This window comes from Rana temporaria, chromosome 2 (genome assembly GCF_905171775.1).
Source record: "Rana temporaria chromosome 2, aRanTem1.1, whole genome shotgun sequence".
In the NCBI taxonomy this organism is placed as follows: Eukaryota; Metazoa; Chordata; class Amphibia; order Anura; family Ranidae; genus Rana; species Rana temporaria.
The window spans coordinates 536,865,761-536,879,071 of record NC_053490.1 but is presented as its reverse complement, the minus strand read 5'-3'; the positions used below and the strand labels follow the sequence as shown (position 1 = coordinate 536,879,071).

At 46.7% G+C, this 13,311-nt stretch overlaps 1 protein-coding gene across 1 annotated transcript in view; it reads right to left on the bottom strand.

Moving 5' to 3' along the window:
- Positions 1-10,526, bottom strand: part of GPR156 (G protein-coupled receptor 156) — a 36,344-nt gene extending 25,818 nt beyond the window's left edge. Inside the window, exons 1-4 of the mRNA XM_040339205.1 lie at positions 10,177-10,526; positions 7,917-8,035; positions 4,577-4,700; positions 2,461-2,571 (exon numbers count right to left, since the gene is read on the bottom strand). Coding sequence (XP_040195139.1) covers positions 2,461-2,571; positions 4,577-4,700; positions 7,917-8,035; positions 10,177-10,284 — 462 coding nt within the window. The 5' untranslated portion in view covers positions 10,285-10,526. The remainder of the gene's footprint in view (positions 1-2,460; positions 2,572-4,576; positions 4,701-7,916; positions 8,036-10,176) is intronic.
- Between the last annotated feature and the right edge of the window lie 2,785 nt (positions 10,527-13,311).

The following is a 13,311-nucleotide window of genomic DNA, read 5'->3' as shown; positions in this document are numbered from 1 at the left end:
GGGGTAGCCTCGGTTAGGGGGGGGAATGTCTAGTTGGGGGGTCAGGTCATCACGTATGTCAATCTCCAGGCCCTTTCTCATGGCAAAGTTGTGCAGCATGCAACATGCCCCGATGATCTGGCACACAAAGTTTGGGGAATACAACAGGGTACCCCCCGACTTATCCAGGCATCGGAAACGGGACTTCAGGAGGCCAAAGGTTCGTTCCACCACTGCACGGGTACGTATGTGTGCAGCATTGTATCTTCTCTCTCCTGTGGTTTTGGGATTCCGGAATGGAGTCATGAGATGGGGCCCAAGTGCATATGCAGAGTCACCTGAAAGGGAAAAGACAAGGATGTTAGTTGTGCATGTGCCCCTCGTGATGTCTGCATCATGGGGTCGGACAGTCATGCCTGACTCCCATGTCACTCACCAACCAGCCAGCTGTCCCCATACACGTTCTGTTCAAATTCTGTTGGGATGTTGCTTTGACGGTATATGTAGCTGTCGTGGCTGGACCCTGGGTGTTTGGCACGGACGTGCCATATGAGGCCTTGGGCATCTGCTATCACCTGTACATTGATGGAATGCCAGTGCTTACGATTGCAATATATGTGCTCTGTGTCACGGGGGGGCCGTAGTGCTACATGTGTGCAATCAATGGCCCCCACGGTGCGTGGGAATCCTGCCACTCTGACAAAATCCCGCATTGCCTTCTGCCACAGATGCTCCTGGGTGGGGCTGATGATGTGGTGGGACATGCGTCTGAGGATTGCGAGGACAAACTGGTGCACACATCTGCTCATGGAGGATTGTGACATCCCAGCCACAACTCCACTTGTACGCTGAAATGATCCACAGGCGAGGAAATGGAGTGTTGCCATTACCTTGACTAGTGGCTGCACTGCATGTGAGCGATGTGTCTGGCTGGTGATGTCATCATGCAGGGTTGTGGCTAATTCCAGGATGGCAGCAGGGCTGAATCTGAAGATGCGATACACCTCCAAATCACCCATGCCAAAGACGTCTATGCGCGTGCGGTATATCCTCTCCCGTGCCCTCCTCCTGTGAAGCCAGTAGTATAGCTATGACCATGGATGCCCCTGGCATGTTGGCATACAGATTGTTGTCCTGCAAGTGTGGATGCTCAGCTCGTCCATAACGGTGCTGCTGCAGCTGCTCTCCAGCTGACCTGTGCATGTCTGATGCTGACTTACCCCTGCTTTATGAGGGGTAACTTTAGGCCGGACGTACAACTTACGCGCGGCGCGTGTAGCCGGCGTCGGGCGCACGTACGTTTGTGGATCGCCGTATCTCACTCATTTGCATATTTGAATAGGAAATCAACGCTGTGCCGGTGTAGGAAAGTTACGTCGGTCGGAAGAAGCCTATTTTCAGGCGTATCTAGTTCTGTGGATACGGCGCATAGTTACGCCGGCGCATATATACACCTACGCCCCGCATCTCGAGATACGCCGGCGTAAGTGCTTTGTGGATCTGGCCCTATGTCTTCCATGCATTTGTTTTTTTTTGTTTTTTTGTGGGGTCTGTGTGTTTTTTTTTGTTTTTTTAGGAAGCCAGCAGGGAAATTTCATTAGCTAGCAATTTATACTGAAGAAGCCAGCAGGGAAATTTGCTGGCAATTTATAAAACCTTTTCCTTTGTAAATGTCGGTGCTGCTGCACCCTTCTTGCCTATTAGCCCAGGAAATGGGCATTTTTGATTTGACAGTTTCGGCCCCCATTGATTTTATTTTATTGGGGGGGTCAGGTCAGAAATGGAAGGGTTACTAACTGACAATATTGGGGGGGGGGTCAAGTCAGAAATGGAAAGGTTAATCACTGACAATATTGGGGGGGGGTCAGGTCAGAAATGTAAAGGTTAATCACTGACAATATTGGGGGGGGGGGTCAGGTCAGAAATGGAAGGGTTAATCACTGACAATATTGGGGGGGTCAGGTCAGAAATGGAAGGGTTAATCACTGACATTATTGGGGGGTCAGGTCAGAAATTGAAGGGTTAATCACTGACAATATTGGGGGTCAGGTCATAAATGGAAGGGTTAATCACTGACAATATTGGGGGGTCAGGTCATAAATGGAAGGGTTAAACACTGACAATATTGGGGGGGTCAGGTCAGAAATGGAAGGGTTAATCACTGACAATATTGGGGGTCAGGCCATAAATGGAAGGGTTAATCACTGACAATACTGGGGGGGGGTCAGGTCAGAAATGGAAGGGTTAATCACTGACAATATTGGGGGGTCAGGTCAGAAATGGAAGGGTTAATCACTGACAATATTGGGGGGTCAGGTCAGAAATGGAAGGGTTAATCACTGACAATATTGGGGGGGTCAGGTCAAAAATGGAAGGGTTAATTACAGACAATATTAGGGGGGTCAGGTCAGAAATAGAAGGGTTAAACACTGACAGCTCTGACAATATTGGGGGGGGGGGGGGGGGTTCAGTACAACTCACCACTCGTTTGTCGGGGATGCGATGTGTGAACACTCGATGCAGTCTCCAGCTCTTCCCCAGCAAGGGACCGAACACAAGAGACACCCCGATATACAGGAAGCTGATCCTCACCTGAGGGCCGAGACACATACAAGAGTCAATCAGGGAACACAATGCAGTCTATGATAAATGCAGCGTTAGCATCATAGGCGAGTGCACAGGGTGTGCCAGGTGTGCCCAGGCACATCCTAATCACTCTGTGCAGCATAGATTCCCCCTACTGCCCTAGGCTCCCCCCCTTCCTCCCGCACCACTGCTTGGCTTCCCTCCTCTCCTCTCCCGGCAGCTGTTGCCGCAGGGTTGTTTTGGGGTGAATGGGGGAAGGGGCCTGTAAATATGTAACTTACTGACCCCTTCACTTTTTTAATGAACACAGTGAGTGATTGGTAGTGTGTGTTTGAGCATTGGGGTGCACACCTATGGTTAGCATGCATTGCATTGGGGCAGCTCGATGAAATCAACAGACTCCCGATGCACCAAGACGTCGAAAAATTGGCCATGTTGGAAAAATGGTGCCTTGCCATGTGTTGCAGCGTCTTATTATGAGTTAGGGTGCTATTCAAAATGAATGGGAATGAATGTAATAAGTGTGGCGGTAATACCCACATATATATGTAAAGCGTAGATGTAAGTCAACCCTTACTGAGAGGTCCGCATCAATAGAGCAGCACTGCGTCCTCCCCTTCCACTCATATTTCATAGTGGTGGTGCCTCTGACTGTACACCTTCCAGCCTGGATGTATTAGCTCAACACAGACATCTGTTTGGCGTTCTCTCTGCAACCCACAGGCATGGATAGAGGAGAATCACCTTCCAATAATAACTAGGGGAGGGTCCAGCGAAGGAAAATGGTTAGGACTGGCTTGTCAATCATTCACAAACCCTGTGCGTGGAAGGTATGTCCTTGTCTGTTACAGACCATGAACGTAGAAGGTATGTCCTTGTCTGTTACAGACCATGAACGTAGAAGGTATGTCCTTGTCTGTTACAGACCATGAACGTAGAAGGTATGTCCTTGTCTGTTACAGACCATGAACGTAGAAGGTATGTCCTTGTCTGTTACAGACCATGAACGTAGAAGGTATGTCCTTGTCTGTTACAGACCATGAACGTAGAAGGTATGTCCTTGTCTGTTACAGACCATGAACGTAGAAGGTATGTCCTTGTCTGTTACAGACCATGAACGTAGAAGGTATGTCCTTGTCTGTTACAGACCATGAACGTAGAAGGTATGTCCTTGTCTGTTACAGACCATGAACGTAGAAGGTATGTCCTTGTCTGTTACAGACCATGAACGTAGAAGGTATGTCCTTATCTGTTACAGACCTTGGGCTAGATTCAGAGAGCATTTACGCCGGCGTATCTATAGATATGCCGCGTAAATTCAAATCTGCGCCGGCGTATCTTCTTTCTGTATTCAGAAAGTAAGATACGCCGAAATTAGGCTAAGATCTGACTGGCGTAAGTCTCTTACGCCGTCGTATCTTAGGGTGCATATTTACGCTGGCCGATAGGTGGCGTTTTCGGCGTAGAATATGCAAATGACCTAGATACGCCGATTCACAAACATACGTGCGCCCGGCGGAATTTTTTAACGTCGTTTGTGTAAGGCTTTTCCGGCGTAATGTTGCTCCTGCTTCTATGAGGCGTACGCAATGTTAAGTATGGACGTCGTTCCCGCGTCGAATTTAGAATTTTTTACGTCGTCTGCGTAAGTCGTTCACGAATAGGGCTTTGCGTAAATTACGTACACGTCGGAATTTCGAGCATGCGCACTGGGATTCTTTCACGAACGGCGCATGCGCCGTTCGTTAAAGACGTCATTTACGTGGGGTCATGTTTTATTTACATGAAACACGCCCACCTCTTCTCAATTTGAATTTGGCGCGCTTACGCCGGCTGATTTACGCTACGCCGCCGCAACTTACGGAGCAAGTGCTTTGTGAATACTGCATTTGCCCGTCTAAGTTGCGGAGGCGTAGCGTAAATAGGATACGCTACGCCCGCACAAAATTACGGCGGGCTACCTGAATCTAGCCCCTTGTGCGTAGGAGGTACGTCCTCGGCTGTCACTCACCTGAATTACAGTCGGTATGGAGGAGATGGATTCCTGGAGGGCAAATAGGAATGCGCTGATGTAGACAAGAAGACTTCCCAGCAGGATGATGAGGTTCAGGTTGGGGCTGGACATCTTCACTATCCTGACACAAAGGTAAAAACAGCGAATGTTGTGGATTGTTATTCAATGAAATAAAAATAATATATAAAGAAATATATATAAAATATACGAAGCCGCCCTCCGGTGCTTCTACTGACTCACCGCTGCGATCGGTAAGTCGGAGAACGGATCCGCCGGCCCCGGATGCCTACCATAGAGATTTCCGGCGGACCAGATGGTCGCCGGAGTCTCTATGATCGTTCGGGGGCCGGGCGCGATGTTATGACGTCATGCCCCCGGCCTCTGCATTCAAAAAAACGGCGCCGCCTCGTCTGGGAAGCCAAGATCGTTTTTTTTTTTTTTTCTCACTGTAAAGAGGACCTGTCATGCTTATTCCTATTACAAGAGATGTTTACATTCCTTCCAATAGGAATAAAAGTGATCAACATTTTTTTTTTTTAAAGTGTTTTTTAAAGTGTCACCTTCATCGCCCATCACAGTTTGGATCCCTGAGCCAGTGTCTGCTTCAATTTGCTGGATCTCCTGATCTTCTCCAGTAAAAAAGTTTAAAGTAAAATTAACAATATTTTTTTATTTATTATTAACCACTGAAGACCCGGACCTTTAGGCAGCTAAAGGACCCGGGCCAGTTTTTGCGATTCGGCACTGCGTCGCTTTAACTGACAATTGCGCGGTCGAGCGGCGTGGCTCCCAAACAAAATTGGCGTCCTTTTTTCCCCCCACAAATAGAGCTTTCTTTTGGTGGTATTTGATCACCTCTGCGGTTTTTATTTTTTGCGCTATAAACAAAAATAGAGCGACAATTTTGAAAAAAATGCAATATTTTTAACTTTTTTGCTATAATAAATATTCCCCAAAAATATATAAAATAACTTTTTTTTTCCTCAGTTTAGGCCGATACGTATTCTTCTACCTATTTTTGGTAAAAAAAATCGCAATAAGCGTTTATCGATTGGTTTGCGCAAAATTTATAGCGTTTATAATATAGGGGATAGTTTTATGGCATTTTTATAAATTTTTATTTTTTACTACCAATGGCGGCGATCAGCGATTTTTTTTTCCGTAACTGCGACATTATGGCGGACACATCGGACAATTTTGACACATTTTTGGGACCATTGTCATTTTCACAGCAAAAAAATGCATTAAAAATGCACTGATTACTGGGAAAATGACAATTGCAGTTTGGGAGTTAACCACAAGAGGGCGCTGAAGGGGTTAAGTTAAGTGTGACCTCATCTCTGTTTCTAACTGTAGGGGGGTGTGGCTGTAGGTGTGACGTCATTGATTGTGAATCCCTATATCAGGAAACACACGATCAATGACGGCGCCACAGTGAAGAACGGGGAAGCTGTGTTTACACACGGCTCTCCTCGTTCTTCAGCTCCGGGGACCGATCGCGAGACTCCAGCAGCGATCGGGTCCGCACGCCCGCAACCCACGGCTGGGCACTTAAAGAGGACGTACAGGTACGTACTTGTGCCCAGCCGTGCTATTCTGCCGACGTATATGTGCAGGAGGCGGTCCTTAAGTGGTTAAAGCGCCCTTGTCCCCGGTAGCTCGCACGCTGAAGCGAACGCACGCGTAAGTCCCGCCCACGTAGGAAAACAATGTTCAGACCACACATGTGAGGTGTCGCCGCGAACGTTGGAGCGAGAGCGATAATTCTAGCCCTAGACGTCCTCTGGGCTAGAATGCAACCTGTTAAAAAAACTGTTTAAAGCGTCGCCCGTGAGGATTTTTTAAGTAGCGAAGTTTGGCGCCACTCCACGAGCGTGCGCAGTTTTGAAGGGTGACGTGTTGGGTATCTATTTACTCGGCGCAACTTCATCTTTCAAATTATGCAAAAAAAAAAAAAATGGGCTAACTTTACTGTTTTGTTATTTTTTTAATTCGTGAAACCGTTTTTTTTTTCCAAAAAAAAAGGTGTTTGAAAAAATATTGCGCAAATACCGTGCGAGATAAAAAGTTGAAATGACCGCCATTTTATTCCCGAGGTAAAAAAACATATATAGAATTTTTGGGGGGTTCTGATGAATTTTCTAGCAAAAAATTATGATTTTTGCATGTAGGAGAGGAGTGCCAGAACTGGCCCGGTAAGGGAGTGGTTAAGGGCGTTGTCCATGGCCGCTGTAGCCGCCCCCTATTCAGGTGTCCGGCCCCTTTTCGGACGCCCGGCGCCTGAGTTACAGCCGCGGAGGGGTATTTTTGAATCACCTGATTGGAGCCAGAGGCTCTAATAAGCTTCAAAAAAGGTGGACTCGCTCTGCGCTCGCAACCCACCCAGGTGTATTAGGAAAGCCAATGAATATTCGCTTTTCTAACACTGAACCACCTCTCAGCCAATCAGGAGGCGTGGGTCTAGTACCCATCACCTGATTGGCTGAAGGCACAGGCGCTCCGATTGGACACCTAACAGGAAGGAAGACGAGACAAATGGAGGACACAGGAGCCGCCGCCTGACCCGCTGCTCATCCCACCATCCCGCAGCTCGCCGTGGCTACAATTGACAGGCACAGTGGCCACATTTAATAGGCACAGTGGCTGCATTTGATGGGCACAGTGGCTGCAATTGAGGGGCAGAGTGGCTGCAATTGACGGGCACAGTGGCTGCAATTGACGGGCACAGTGGCTGCAATTGATGGGCACAGTGGCTGCTGCATTTGATGGGCACAGTAGCTGCATTTAATGGACACAGTGGTGGCATTTGAGGGGCACAGTGGCTGCGTTTGATGGGCACAGTGGCTGCGTTTGATGGGCACAGTGGCTGCATTTGATGCACAGTGGCTGAATTTGATGGGCACAGTGGCTGCATTTGACGGGCACAGTCGCTACAATTGACAGGCACAGTGGCTGCAATTGACGGGCACAGTGGTTGCAATTGATGGCACAGTGGCTGCTGCATTTGATGGGCACAGTAGCTGCATTTAATGGACACAGTGGTGGCATTTGAGGGGCACAGTGTCTGCGTTTGATGGGCACAGTGGCTGCATTTGATGGGCACAGTGGCTGCATTTAATGGTCATAGTGGTTGCAGTTGATGGGCACAGTGGCTGCTTTTGATGGGCACAGTGGCTGCATTTGATGGGCACGGTGGCTGCATTTAATGGGCACATTGGCTTCTTTTGATGGGCACAGTGGCTGCAATTTGGAGCACCAGCCGCCACTGAGTACAATGCCTTCCCTTCCATGGGTGACCTCAGGACCTCACATGGTGTTGTTGGGGTTGCGCCGGTACCTATTCTGCCGGAAGCGAATGGTGAAAATGATGAAGAAGAGACACAAGAGGAGTCCACAGGAGAGCAGAGATCCCAGAATTCCCTGTACTGCCATGGAAAGCTGTGTTCTGTCAGAGGCCTGTAGGGGGAGACACCGAGCATCACTCATCACACCACATACAAGTAAATCCTACATCATATACATCAGTCCTATAGTTAAATCTCTCCATTGTGGGAGGGGCAGAGACACAAACTACTGCAGAAAATCTCACCATTGTGGGAGAGGCAGAGACACAAACTACTGCAGGAAATCTCCCCATTGTGGGAGGGGCAGAGACACAAACTACTGCAGGAAATCTCCCCATTGTGGGAGGGGCAGAGACACAAACTACTGCAGGGAAATCTCTCCATTGTGGGAGGGGCAGAGACACAAACTACTGCAGGAAATCTCACCATTGTGGGAGGGGCAGAGACACAAACTTCTGCAGGGAGATCTCACCATTGTGGGAGGGGCAGAGACACAAACTACTGCAGGAAATCTCACCATTGTGGGAGGGGCAGAGACACAAACTACTGCAGGAAATCTCACCATTGTGGGAGGGGCAGAGACACAAACTACTGCAGGAAATCTCCCCATTGTGGGAGGGGCAGAGACACAAACTACTGCAGGAAATCTCACCATTGTGGGAGGGGCAGAGACACAAACTACTGCAGGAAATCTCACCATTGTGGGAGGGGCAGAGACACAAACTACTGCAGGAAATCTCCCCATTGTGGGAGGGGCAGAGACACAAACTACTGCAGGAAATCTCACGATTGTGGGAGGGGCAGAGACACAAACTACTGCAGGAAATCTCCCCATTGTGGGAGGGGCAGAGACACAAACTACTGCAGGAAATCTCACCATTGTGGGAGGGGCAGAGACACAAACTACTGCAGGAAATCTCACCATTGTGGGAGGGGCAGAGACACAAACTACTGCAGGAAATCTCACCATTGTGGGAGGGGCAGAGACACAAACTACTGCAGGGAATCTCCCCATTGTGGGAGGGGCAGAGACACAAACTACTGCAGGGAATCTCACCATTGTGGGAGGGGCAGAGACACAAACTACTGCAGGGGAATCTCACCATTGTGGGAGGGGCAGAGACACAAACTACTGCAGGGAATCTCCCCATTGTGGGAGGGGCAGAGACACAAACTACTGCAGGGAATCTCACCATTGTGGGAGGGGCAGAGACACAAACTACTGCAGGAAATCTCACCATTGTGGGAGGGGCAGAGACACAAACTACTGCAGGAAATCTCACTATGGTGGGAGGGGCAGAGACACAAACTACTGCAGGAAATCTCACCATTGTGGGAGGGGCAGAGACACAAACTACTGCAAGGAAATCTCACCATTGTGGGAGGGGCAGAGACACAAACTACTGCAGGGAAATCTCTCCATTGTGGGAGGGGCAGAGATACAAACTACTGCAGGGAAATCTCTCCATTGTGGGAGGGGCAGAGACACAAACTACTGCAGGGAAATCTCACCATTGTGGGAGGGGCAGAGACACAAACTACTGCAGGGAAATCTCTCCATTGTGGGAGGGGCAGAGACACAAACTACTGCAGGGAAATCTCACCATTGTGGGAGGGGCAGAGACACAAACTACTGCAGGGAATCTCACCATTGTGGGAGGGGCAGAGACACAAACTACTGAAGGGGAATCTCACCATTGTGGGAGGGGCAGAGACACAAACTACTGCATGGAATCTCACCATTGTGGGAGGGGCAGAGACACAAACTACTGCAGGGAATCTCACCATTGTGGGAGGGGCAGAGACACAAACTACTGCAGGGAATCTCACCATTGTGGGAGGGGCAGAGACACAAACTACTGCAGGAAATCTCACCATTGTGGGAGGGGCAGAGACACAAACTACTGCAGGAAATCTCACTATGGTGGGAGGGGCAGAGACACAAACTACTGCAGGAAATCTCATCATTGTGGGAGGGGCAGAGACACAAACTACTGGGGGAAATCTCACCATTGTGGGAGGGGCAGAGACACAAACTGCTGCAGGGAAATCTCATCATTGTGGGAGGGGCAGAGACACAAACTACTGGGGGAAATCTCACCATTGTGGGAGGGGCAGAGACACAAACTGCTGCAGGGAAATCTCATCATTGTGGGAGGGGCAGAGACACAAACTACCGCAGGAAATCTTACCTAATGTAATTTATATTTAAATCAAAGTCACAGTGTAAGAGTCATAGATGACATCACTCACCCCTGACATGCGGCACAACTCCTGCAAGACCCCCAGCGCCTCCATTCTGTCCAATGTCGTCTCTATGTGACTCTCTGATAGGGCGCTACAGTTCAGGGGGGGCTCCATGCCCCGAGCCCTCCTTGAGGGTCAGCTGGTACCATCCAGGATCCGATGTTCCCCCAGAATCATGGAGAGTCCCGTTTCCAACCAAAGGTCAGTCATCAAAGTAGTCCTTGAGGTGATTGGATCGTATCGTTTACATGGGCCAATCACAATTCACATTGAAAACAAAATAAAAACTCTTCTTCTTTCTTTCAATGGAATCAGATGAACTTTTTAATGTCCAAAACAAGATGAGAAGATCTCCGGATGGTTCCTGCGAGTGAGAAGAAGAGAAACGAGTTCTGCTAAGAAGGACGTCATCTAAATGATAGAATTAGTAATGCAGATGTGATGTATCCCTCCCCCTTCTATGGGGCGGAGCAATCTTTGTATCTCTCTATCCCCCATCTGATCAATGTTTATAAACAATGTTACTTTGTATCTCTCCATCTCCAGTCTGATCAATGTTTATAAACAATGTTACTTTGTATCTCTCTATCTCCCATCTGATCAATGTTTATAAACAATGTTACTTTATATCTCTCTATCTCCCGTCTGATCAATGTTTATAAACAATGTTACTTTGTATCTCTCTATCTCCCATCTGATCAATGTTTATAAACAATGTTACTTTGTATCTCTCTATCTCCCATCTGATCAATGTTTATAAACAATGTTACTTTATATCTCTCTATCTCCCGTCTGATCAATGTTTATAAACAATGTTACTTTGTATCTCTCTATCTCCCATCTGATCAATGTTTATAAACAATGTTACTTTGTATCTCTTTATCTCCAGTCTGATCAATGTTTATAAACAATGTTACTTTGTCTCTCTATCTCCCGTCTGATCAATGTTTATAAACAATGTTACTTTGTATCTCTCTATCTCCCATCTGATCAATGTTTATAAACAATGTTACTTTGTATCTCTCTATCTCCCGTCTGATCAATGTTTATAAACAATGTTACTTTGTATCTCTCTATCTCCCTTCTGATCAATGTTTATAAACAATGTTACTTTGTATCTCTCTATCTCCCTTCTGATCAATGTTTATAAACAATGTTACTTTGTATCTCTCTATCTCCTGCCTGATCAATGTTTATAAACAATGTTACTTTGTATCTCTCTATCTCCCGTCTGATCAATGTTTATAAACAATGTTACTTTGTATCTCTCCATCTCCTGCCTGATCAATGTTTATAAACAATGTTACTTTGTATCTCTCTATCTCCCGTCTGATCAATGTTTATAAACAATGTTACTTTGTATCTCTCCATCTCCTGCCTGATCAATGTTTATAAACAATGTTACTTTGTATCTCTCTATCTCTCGTCTGATCAATGTTTATAAACAATGTTACTTTGTATCTCTCTATCTCCCGTCTGATCAATGTTTATAAACAATGTTACTTTATATCTCTCTATCTCCCGTCTGATCAATGTTTATAAACAATGTTACTTTGTATCTCTCTATCCCCCGTCTGATCAATGTTTATAAACAATGTTACTTTGTATCTCTCTATCTCCCGTCTGATCAATGTTTATAAACAATGTTACTTTGTATCTCTCTATCTCTCGTCTGATCAATGTTTATAAACAATGTTACTTTGTATCTCTCTATCTCCCGTCTGATCAATGTTTATAAACAATGTTACTTTGTATCTCTCCATCTCCTGCCTGATCAATGTTTATAAACAATGTTACTTTGTATCTCTCTATCCCCGTCTGATCAATGTTTATAAACAATGTTACTCTGTATCTCTCTATTTCCTGTCTGATCAATGTTTATAAACAATCTTACTTTGTATCTCTATCTCTCGTCTGATCAATGTTTATAAACAATGTTACTTTGTATCTCTCCATCTCCCGTCTGATCAATGTTTATAAACAATGTTACTTTGTATCTCTATCTCCCGTCTGATCAATGTTTATAAACAATGTTACTTTGTATCTCTCTATCTCCAGTCTGATCAATGTTTATAAACAATGTTAGAGGGGCAAAAGGACTACAAACTACAAACGTAGCCCCCCATTTACAGGAAGTCAGATCACAGCAACAAGAAGAAAAAGAAGGGATTTGGAGATTTGGAGGAAGATGAGAGCAATAGAAGGGAGTTTAGAATGCGGTGTTTATCATGACTTGACACCCAGGACCCCCCCGGTGCTGTAAGACCGCCAATCACATCACAGCTGTGCACAATCATTTCTTCATTCACATTGGAATATTATCTGCTCTGCGGTATTGGAAGTTGTTCTGTTCTCCCTGCTGGTGCAGGTGTAGAAATCTGTCACTAGATGGCAGCATCAGACACTTATAATCCTAGAACAAGTCCTCTCTCAGGGGGGTTCTCTTTGTATTGCACGCAGCAATGCAGATGTGGGATATCTTCAGCTTTCCCGGAGCTTTTCTGTGGGCCATATTCTAGTAATGTATCCTATTTACGTTACGCCTCCGCAACTTAGAAGGGCAAGTGCTGTATTCTCAAAGCACTTGCTCCGTAAGTTGTGGCGGCGTAACGTAAATAGGCCGGCGTAAGCCCGTCTAATTCAAATTTGGAACAGGGGGGGCGTGTTTTATGTAAATAACTTGTGACCCGACGTAATTGATGTTTTTCACGAACGGCGCATGCGCCGTCCGTGGACATATACCTGTGTGCATTGCTCCAAAGTACGCCGCAGGGACGTATTGGTTTCAACGTGAACGTAAATTACGTCCAGCCCCATTCACGAACGACTTACGCAAACGACGTAAAATATTGAAAATTCGCAGCAGGAACGACGTCCATACTTAACATTGGTACGCCGCATGTACGCCTCATACAGCAGGGGTAACTTTACGCCGGGAAAAGCCTAACGTAAACGTATATGTACTGCGTCGGCCGGGCGTACGTTCGTGAATTCGCGTTTTTAGCTGATTTACATATTTCTAGGCATTAATCAGCGTACACGCCCCTAGCGGCCAGCGTAAATATGCACCACCATATGTACCGTGCACCACCCTATGTTCCGTGCACCACCCTATGTACTGTGTACCACTCTATGTACCAT